The sequence below is a fragment of the Tympanuchus pallidicinctus genome, unplaced genomic scaffold, assembly GCF_026119805.1.
Source record: "Tympanuchus pallidicinctus isolate F22 unplaced genomic scaffold, pur_lepc_1.0 scaffold3, whole genome shotgun sequence".
NCBI lineage: Eukaryota > Metazoa > Chordata > Aves > Galliformes > Phasianidae > Tympanuchus > Tympanuchus pallidicinctus.
In genome coordinates, this window is record NW_026294747.1 from 14,568,026 (window position 1) to 14,578,628 (window position 10,603).

Below are 10,603 nucleotides of genomic sequence, written 5' to 3' on the forward strand. Positions count from 1 at the left end.
GTTAACTGCTGTCTGACAGGAAGGTACCTTTTGGCCAGAGGCAAAAGAGGTATCCAGACAACAAAACTGAGTTTTAAAGGAAAGGAACTAATTCTTTTAAGAGAGCAAGGGCTGCCATAACCAAACTGCGCTATAATCAGTGATCTTTCATGTGTTAGGTTAGATAAATCAGAAAGAAAAATCTACAGCTAACTGAAAAAATGCAGAGGGAAATGTCGTGTGATACTTCAGCTAGGAAGTTGAGACTTTGGATGTGGCCAGAACAACAAAGATTTCTGATAGAAAATATATGCAAACTTGATGCATATGGAAAGAACTGACTTAGTAAATAGCTGCTTTCATAAATAATTTGCTTGGGAAAAGAAAGCTCGTGTTTTGTAGCCCCATGTAAAGCATCTAAAAAAAACAGAGGATAAAAACAAAAATATTAAATCTCTGTTTATTGCGAAATAATATGCAAGTGCTGGACATCAACATTAAAGATATCCAAACAGACATGCAAACCTTTTGCCTCAGCCTGCCGTGGCCCTGTTGTCTGGGAAATATTTAACGGTTCAGAAATAAATCTCTTGTTTTCTTTGAGATTTTCAAGTGTTCCTCCTGTATCCGTCAGTTTGAGTCAAAACCTCAAATACGTAAATATGCACATCTTTTTCTGCCTCATCTGTGGTTTCTACTATTCTTTCATCCATTTACAAGTGTAACTTTGTTTTCCTTTTTATAAAGGAGAACCATTTTTGTTACAATGAGAAAAGATAGCATCCATTAGAGTACTTTCAGCTGTACTTTCAGTTCCCTTGCATAATTCACCTGCTTCGGTACTGAGTAAGCTCTGAGACAGGGCTTGTTCTTTATCAAACCACTGTAGAGTTCAATGAGGATAAGGAACACTATTAAAATACCCATATATGTGGAAATGCTGTGTTTGAGCTTCCTTCTGTAAATGAAGGAAATCAACAGAGAAAGGATTAATGGAGAAAACTGGTGCTTGTTTATAGATTCCTCCTTTCTGGACTGCTACTTGGATGTACTCAGCACACCACAAATACTGCATTTGGTTTTGTTTTACATGAAGAAGTCTGAAGATGTTAACAGAACTATTTTTAAGTACTATACTCTGCAGACAGAATAAATTAAGGCTTCTAGATGTGCTCTCCACCCCTCTCAAACGCATGAATCCTCAAAGCCAAATCTGATTTTATGTTTGCTGGCTTGCTCTTTTGATTCTCCAAGGTATGTAGTAGCTGTCTTTTTCTTGGATATCTCGTTTGCTACTGTAATTGCTTCTGGAATTTGTGTTAAGTGAAGTCCAGATTATTTGAAGTCAGTAGTTTATGCTTGCACATTCTAAGTAAATATTTTGTTACTGAGTGTTGAACACTGAGAGGAAATGGGTAAAAAGATGCTTAGGATCCCTGTCTGGTGGAAACTTACCTTCTTGTTCACTGACACTTACCACTCAGCAACGTGTGTGTTTGGATCCTCACCCTGTTTATTGCTATATATTTATATGTACACATACTGCTATGCAATTTCTGACTCTGCAGCTAGCCTTTTCATGAATTTATGCATGCTTGTAAAGACTTATATCTAAAGGTTAATAAACTTCAAGACTTCTCTACCATTTGCAAGCTGCAGTCTTAGGTGTCAATGGAATGAGAATGCAAAATATCTATATAGTCCTTTTTCACATTTTCTTTCCTTTTATGTTTTCATTTATTACCATTGAAGGTATTCTCTGGCTTCTCGTATATTCAGCATTTCTGCAGATACTCTTTAGAACTGTTCTTTAAAAAAGAAAGAGAAAGGCCAGAAAGGAAGCTTGAGACTCAGACGCAAGCTACAATATTTTCTGCTGCAGCTGTAAAATGGAATATTTGAATACAAAATTATTTTTGACATGTTCAGAACTATGACAGCCCATCATCGGTTTTGTATAATTTCTCTTGGCCAATTCCATATCTTTCTAGTTCTCTCACTACCCGCCAAAAAGCACCTTTTTAAAGAGTTGTTTCTCGCACTACCAATGCTGGCTTTACTCAGATGTGAAGTCTTAAAATGTCTCCTGATTATGTTCTTCCTTGACATTTTCTCTCACCAAAAGGAAAGCTACAAGTAAAGCCTGAACAGCTACAATATGAAAGTTGTCTGTATTGTGGTAGTTGAAATCCAACACTAACAAAAAGCCACTATTGAGTCATGGAATCATTTAAGGTTGGAAAGGACCTTTAAGATCATCTAGTCCAACTGTCCACCTACCACCAATATTGCCCACTAAACCATGTTAATTAGTACTAGATTATACATATATATGTATATTTCCTCCAAAAAAATCTTGATTTGAAGGAAATAATTAGTCCTTTAACACAGTGCCCTGATGTACACAGAGCAGCAGGGAGAGTGCTCAATACTGTTTGAAATATACATACCAAGATAAAGAATGTTCTTAGGAGTACTACCATGAATACCATCTTGTAGTTGTTTCGCTCGGTTTGTTTAACATCAGAAATCCAAACTCTGGAACTGTAGAATACAGACTTTTTGCATATTTTCTCTGTTTTTTATTAAGAGATAGAACTGTCTGAAAAAGGGAAGATGGGTCCTATCTAGTGCAGTCTAAAACTTCAGTTGCTGTGGATAGGAACCATCTGTGGGCACGTAGAGGCAGTTCCTGCTACATTCAAAGTTTAATAACCAAGTTAAGGCTATTGTAACTGAAACAGACTGGTAAAAGAAAACATGTAATATCAATCTTCTTCTGATTGGCTGTGCGTACTGTAGTCAAAACAGGCATGCATTTGAGCCTGATCTTGGTTTAGTTTTGTCTGTGTGTGCATAACTCATTTTACATTTGAGTTTTGGGTTATTCCCATTCAACACACACATAGCATGCGCACACCCCTTCTGCAAGCTGGATAGTAGATTCTAATGCTTTCTCTCAGAAGAGAGAAGGCTGTTTGGGATGAGCTCTCTGCCCATCACTTTTTCTCCTTCAGAACCTGGAAATGAATCCAGAACTCTTGTATCCCATACTTGTGTGGCTCAGCGTAATGGAAAATTGTGTCAGTTGTGTTTGTTGTTTGTTTTTTTTTTAAGTAACTACCCATTTGTGGAGTCAAGTACCGCCTCAACTAAGAGGCAATATGTGCTGGTGTAGCACTACTATACAGTACACAGATAGGGTAGAGAAGAATGGAGTATGTGGGAGTTGTCTGCATGCAGTAGAATTCAAACTGAATGGGAGCTAACTGTTTTTAACACAGTACTTTGAATTTTTGTTGTCCTTAATACAGACAACGTTAATAACAACTTAATGCATTTCAAGTAGGACCCCCAAGATTAATGGAAAGCATGTCAATTTTGTGCCTAGTATTTCTTTTTTCCTTAACTCATGCTTGGAGCTAGCATCATCACTTTACATGTGATTTAAAGATGAATTCTTTCATTTTTGCTCTTACATTCCATGTGATAAATGCCTAGAGGCAGGAGAAAGGGAAATAAATTCCCAGTGCATGGTCAGGATAGGTTCTCATTAAATAAGGTGCTTGCCTGAACAGCTTTATAATAATAATATCTTATATGTAGTAGGCTCTAATGACTGCTGCAAGTTACACTTCTGATTCTAAAGCTTGCTCAAATGTGTGTTGGACATTCTATAATCTTGTTTTTTTTTTAGCTACAGAAGTGAGAATTTCCCATCAAAGGATATGTGATCAGGAAGGAAACTGTGTGCCAGGGTGCCTTGACTGGTAACTCTTGGCTGCAACATCTTGGTCCTATATTCTGCATTTCCCATTATTATTGAGGTCACCATTCTGGAATGGGTTATAAAACTATCTTTGAATGTTCAATACACAAAACTAGATCTCTTTACATATTTTTCTAATGGGACAACTTAACATTTTGTATTTCTTTAAAAAGGTAGGGAAGTTTCCAAGGTTTGATTATGATTATTTGAGAAGGTATGTTGTTACTGGGCGTGTGTGTACTGAGGAATAGTGCAGTAGCTGCTACCATTTTTATTTATTTATTTATTTATTCATTCATTCATTTGCTTATGTAGATGCTTAAGGAGCACATCTGGGCTGGCCTAAATATGAAATGAAAATATTTTCTAATGGTTCTGCCAATAGGTGACAATTTACCAATGTACTAACCACAGCAGAAGAACAAACATTCCCTGCAGTGCTGAATGTTGTGATTTAGATTAGTAGGGAAGGAGAGAGTGAATCTTTCTCAAACAGAATTGCAAATTCTCCCTCTCTCCCTCTCTTTCCTATCCCGTGAAATGGAGTTTCAGCCATTACAAGATCAGGGTGGTATCAGATTAAAATTATTTATAAAAACTTTTACATAGGAGGTAGAAATTTCAAATAAGACTTGAAGTCATATTTCTCCCTGCAAATCTTGTCATGAGCAGAAATGTTATTGAAGAAATGAGACGTATTATGAAAGACACAGTTTTAACAGATTTTCTATAAAATCGACTGATAGAAAAATAATCTTTACTGCTACTTATGACAACTGTATTTGCTTGTGATTGATTAATATAATTATGAAAAAGATGGAGTACTGCTGATGGGAGTTGAGATTTAAATTGCTGATACAATCCCCAAGGAAAAACAGAAACCAATGGACTGTGGCCAGATAAACCCCCCGATATGTAGTCCAGAAAGTCATCAGAAGAGTTACTTCAGCCTTATTTCTGGCCAAAGATGCAGAAGGGATGGAAGAACATGTGGAAGAGACTCCTCTCTTGACTGGTGCTGTCCTTGGCAGCAGCTTGCCACTTTTTGGTGGACTTCCAGGAGGCAGCAGGCAGCATTGTTTCAGTCGTGCAGTCAGAGATGCAGACACAGGGAGATGCTGTCCCTACACTGAGACAATGCTGGGGACGAAGAGCACCAGCTTAGACCATCCTAACCATTCCACACTGGTTCCCTGCGCAGTTTTTGTGTACAAGTAATTTTCTGTCTTTGCTTTGTGTCACTTAGATATGAGGTAGTCAATCTCCCATTCAAAATGTCCATTGCAAGAAAATAATGCCAAGGAAAGAGTGGTGTAGATAATTTTTCTAAAGGTTTCATAGTAGTAGGTTTTCCTTTTAAATAAGCTTTACATTTTTTATTTCATTCTTAGAGCATTAACTAAGTTCCTTTTGTAGGAGAGCTTTTTTCACATAATAGTGAGTTAAAATTAATAAGTGCCTTAATTAGCCTCTAGGACTAATTTCAGTTCCTTTGGCATATAAGAATTAGGCTATACAAATATTGAAGCGTAGTGAAATCCTGTGTCTTTGTAGATCTTTTTAACTAATGAATGTAAATTCCTTTGCTTAAATAAAAAAGCTTAAAAACATGAACATGGCAAATTGGAAATGTGCTGAGAAAATGATTTGTAATCAAGAACATTTTGATACAATATTTGACATCAAAGCACGGTAAAACTGTGTTTTCAAGACTGTCTGTTATTTAATTCATATCTGATTTTTAGAAAAGTAGTTAATTCCATATTTGTGTTTTTAATTTGTAGGTACATTGAAACCTTGAAGGAGCACAAACCAAAGATTGTCTGGGATGAACAAATTGCTGAACACTACTTTGAATACAAAAAGTGAGTTACAATTATTCACTAACTGTTCTACAAATATTCTTAGACACGGCCCAGCACACAATGAATTACCAGTTAACTGTAGTATGCAACTGAAATCAGTAAATGGAAATGTTGATGTCTGTGATCTGTGTGTCAACATGGAACTCTAGTATAAGAGTGCCTCAGGCAAGGGAATTAAACCAGGGAAGGATTAATGAAATAATACAAGCTAAAACAATCTTAAGAAGAGAAGTCTGATGAGTCATATCTTTAGAAGTTATCCATCAAAATTATCTGCTGAGTGCCGTTTACACTGTGCATCTGAAATGAGTACTCTGAGCTGTTAGGTGATTGCTAATAATCAGCCAAATGTAATTCTCCAAACAGTCTGTGGAATATAAGAGCCTTCACAAGTCCTACTGACTAGATTGGTCAGCAATCTATCAGCAATCTAGATTGGCCTGCACTATGTGAGATGGATTATAGAGAACATTATGGAGTATCAGGTGAGTAACAGAAGTTGTTAAAAAGACTGGGAATGTTTTCCCAAGAGTGTGAAGAGAATAATTAATAGCTGTCTTCTTTATTTGTCATGAAATGATGAGAATTCATCATGTAAATATTCATGTAAAGATTCAGTAAAAGTTCATTCAAAACAGACAAACAGCAAAATCTTATTAAGCTTCAGTAATAATTTGCTATATATTGTATACAAACATTAAAAAAATATGGTAAAATTCTACAAACAAGATATCAGTGTTGCTCCAAAACTTAATCTTGTATACTACCCAATGCACTGACAGCATGAAGAGAGCACACCACTGAAAATGAGTGAAATGCATTTTTTTAAATACCTTTTCGATTGAAATATTTTAAAACTCAAGAAAGAAACAACAACAAAAGCTCTGTCCTATCTGTATATTTATAATTAATTTTCTAGGATTCTTTCAACCTGCAATTTGATCCTACCTTGTAAACTCCTCAACTACATGCATTTCTTATCAGAACAAAATACATTTACCTCTGGTCAGCAGTGTTTCAATTTATTTTCTATGTTTTTCTGAAAGGACTGAAATCTGTGTTCTTTCCTTTTTAATTCTGTAGTATCCTGTTGCACAGTTACTCTGTGTAAAAGAATTCAGAGATTTTTCATGTTAACTAAGGATAAATAAACCAGAGGCTTAGTTTCACTAATCTTTAATGCAAAATCCAGTGGGAGGCACAATGGCCATGTGATGACAACTTGCTCTTGAGAGTAACTCTGAGGGCTCTATTTGAATGGCAGGTATCTGGGATTCATTCTTGAAGCATTTCCTGAATGTCTTCTTCCAAACAGGACATGGAAAAGAGAAGGCATGGCAGTAGCACTACCTCATTTGCCTTCGAAAGGCAGTCTTTGGAGATAATGTTGTTTGTAGGCTTTCTGAAAGAGTTTTCCATGCGTAAAACAAACTGGATCAGAAAATCACTCTAAACTCCAGCTATGCTGTGGCTGGCAGGCAGTCGTGCATCTCAGCGTGTCTGCAGTGGCTCAGCTGACTGCAGGGGAGGCTTATTTAAGGGAGCTTTTTCAGTGACCACCTTGCTTTGTGAAGTTCCAGTTATTTTGGATAAAAGAGCAGGAAAGCCTGAATATGCAGCAATAGTAAAACACCTCACCAGGCAATCTTGCATGTCTGCAATTGCTAAGAAATCAAATTACGAATCTTCAAGCAAAGTACAGGAGTGGGCAGAGACTAACTACTACAGACAGTTACAGGAATCTATTGTCTCTAAGTGCACTATACTGTAGGTACACATTTGCTCAAGATGAGTGATTTTACCAGCCAGTGTCCACTTGGTCTGGCTGAGCACTCTGCATTTCCTTCTAGCCTAACTGGAGAATTGATGCTTCGAGACCACCTCTAACTCATCCTTCTCATTATTTGGAGGTTTAAAATGCAACCTTGGCATTTGTGCCCAGTGAAACTTGCCCTGCCCATACACTTTATACTAGTATTTAGCTTAACATAAAAGACAGTTATTTGGGAAAATTGTTCAGTTTCCATCTGACAACCAAGTGTCTTTATCTTCTTCTAGGTAAGCATTTAGTAGGCACATCTCTGTGTTACTACTGAATGGTTTTACAATATAGCATCCAGTTGCAGCAAGATACTGGGGTGTACTTACTGAAATCTAATATCAACCCATTTCTATTGTGAGATTTCCTTCTCACTTTGCATCTTCTTGGATGTCTTGGAGTCTCTGTTTTAGCTGTTTTACCTCTTTTAAATGTTGTCCTCCTAAAGACCACTCGAGTACAGTAAATAATTACCTTGCAAGATACTCTGATAGATACTCCTGTAACTGATACCTGCACATTTATTTGACTTCTAGATATACAGTGCAGGGGTACCTTCCCCTAACTCCTTTACTTTCCCCACCACTTTGGATTCATGTGCTCTGATGTGGTTGTATCTACAGCAGAGAAGGGCAGAAGTTTTTGTCTGCATTAGAAATGGAAGAGCAGTAGAGAACACTTTGGCCCTGTGCTGTAGCCAGGTGTGGGCTGAATGGAAGCTGATGGCGAAACTGTCTAATTTGAGAGTCAGTCTCAGCATCCAGAATGAAGTGGCCATTAGCAAAACATCTTAAACAAGGTACTAAATTGCAGATGGTCTCTATCTTTGATATGGATGTATTAATTCCCAGGTACTGAACATACTAGCATATCTTATTTTTGAAAGCAATATCTTTTTCACAATAAAGTCAGCAGTTTTCTTAAGCACTGTCTTTGTTTCCTTATTATTGGAAGGAATAAAACTGTTTTTTCAGCTAAAAATTGTAAGAGAGTCTACTAAAGCAATTGTGACTATTTTTTTTCCTTTATTTTTAGAAATAAAGGAGGAAAACACGCCATCTTCTATCCAACACTGAAGGTAGGTGTGACTTTTTCTGGCCAACGGCAGTAAGAGGAAAGAAGTATTTACTTGACTTGGATGATTAAGACACTTCATAAAATACTGAACTTAGTTTAGACTTTTATGAAAGAATTCACCCTGTTGTAGTTGTTATGATAAAAGGCTTCAGCTTCCTGTGCAAGACTTTTTTTTTCTGTCTAAGGCATAATGGGTTCAGGGGGTCTTTGAAGCTTTGCCATGTCTAGAGATTACAGACACCAGAGCAAACCAGAGCTCTGGAAGGAGCTGTTTGAGCACACAATTGATGTGCTAACAGATGCTGGATTGTCAGAGAAGAGACTGACAAAATTTGCCCTCTGACCAACTTCGACCTTACTGAAGTCTTTTGGCTGGACATACAGTTTCTGTCCACAGAGTAGTCTGCAGTGTACCAAAATACATGATAAATGGTTATTTGCCTTAATTCCTAGTGAGCTATTTTTAGATTTTCTCCAATTAAACTAAAGAATTTTAAGCCTCTTCTGGCTTCTGTAGAAGAAATACATCATATTTAGAGAGAACAGAGACATTCAGTATGGTTATACTATTGTGAGCTTTTTCCAAAGCTCCATTTTTCTGAATGGGAATATTGTCTTATGCTCTGTTAGTTACAGCTATATTTCCCTTCATTAATCTAAAACAGGTGGAAGTACTAGCACATATGGGATATGAATTGCTATATCTAACTGTGTTCTTGCTAGTATCTGCCCTGAAATTTCACTGCAAATCTATCAGAGAAAAGACAGATTGTGCTGCATGTTATCACATTGCATTCTCTCTGCTCTTGTGTTAAAATTTCACCCTTCTAGAATCAGACCTAGCCTGAACAAGAAAATTCAGTCCTGTAGGTTTCAAGATTGCAATGAAATATTTAGAGACTGTTTGCTGAGGTGAATCAGAGCTGTTCACATCATGGCGATCAAAATGGTCAATGGAACATAGAATTTTGGTTTATTTCCCCACTCACAAATGTGTTTGTTCCCCTTTTTAATGTTGTAATCACTGGTAGGTTAAGCTGCTCAAAACTGACTTGTTCGTGGTTAGCTAAAGGCAGGCATGAAGTCCAGGCTGGTAGATGTATTAATGACACCTTGACATTTTGTTCTGTTTCCTGTGGAAGTGAGTTTTAAAGACATCCCTGTGGTGTGAGCTGTTCAAACAGCGCTGCACTTCAAAGTAAGAAAACCTGAAAGTAAAAGACTAAAAAAAAAATTAATTGTTTTTATTGTCTGAACTGACAGAAGTACAGAACACAAAAAGCAATGTTGCTTCCCTTGTAAACCAGTGTCTAAACCAAATCTACGGCAGTAGCATAGATAAGGATATGTTTTAAATTCATCTCCCAGATCTCTTAAAAATAGAATTCTGATAACGAAAATTATGACTCTGTCCTGGGAGAAGGCAAGGGTAGGTACAAGATCTCGATGGTGGCTCTAATTGTCTTCAGTGATGAAGTTTTATTTTACCCTTGGGAAATTTCTGGGAAGAGTTAGAATTTCTGTACGTTGGGAAATGATAGCTTAAATTAGAACAGTCCTTTGCATAGTTCATAAATCAGATTTATTTCACTGGCATTTTGTCTATTTAGCTGGTTATCGTGCATTAGGTCATTGAATTAACCGGTGTAATGAACTGTCTCTTACTGAATGAGTGCTTGCTAGCCAGAGAAAATTTGAAATACAGACTTTGGGCTTTTCAGAAGTTCAAGGATGGTTATTTTTAAAGTCTGTTAATGGCAGAGAGAGATGACAGCATGGAGTGTCTGATGCCGCTGACTAAAAGCTAATTGCTTTATATGTCTTTGTCTTAGTCCATCCAGTTGCGCTTAGAGCTTGCAAAAGAATTGGGCACTGGTATATCCATCTGGGAACTGGGACAAGGCCTGGATTATTTTTATGACCTGCTTTAAAGTAACAGATGATGTGGGAAAGACTTTTGCTTCACTGAGACTCCACCTTCAATTAATTTGAGTATCCCGGAGAGGTGATTTTGAAAACATTTTTTGTAATTTATTTCATATCTGTATTAAACTTGCATTTTTCCCAATAAAGAACTTCTTGTTTTGCCACATA

General features: G+C 36.9%; 1 protein-coding gene across 11 annotated transcripts in view; it reads left to right on the forward strand.

Moving 5' to 3' along the window:
* Positions 1-10,603, forward strand: part of CHID1 (chitinase domain containing 1) — a 127,633-nt gene that overhangs the window by 91,628 nt on the left and 25,402 nt on the right. For 9 of the 11 annotated variants that reach the window (XR_008208951.1, XR_008208953.1, XR_008208954.1 and 6 more), the window contains exons 11-13: positions 5,533-5,613; positions 8,468-8,510; positions 10,342-10,514. Coding sequence is in view for 2 of the 11 variants with exons in the window: in XM_052692755.1 (XP_052548715.1) it covers positions 5,533-5,613; positions 8,468-8,510; positions 10,342-10,440 (223 nt within the window). In the remaining 9 variants the exon portion in view is untranslated. Of the gene's footprint in view, positions 1-5,532; positions 5,614-5,979; positions 6,099-8,467; positions 8,511-10,341 lie in introns of those variants that run through there. The other 2 variants (XM_052692755.1, XM_052692756.1) reach the window with 2 other exon arrangements.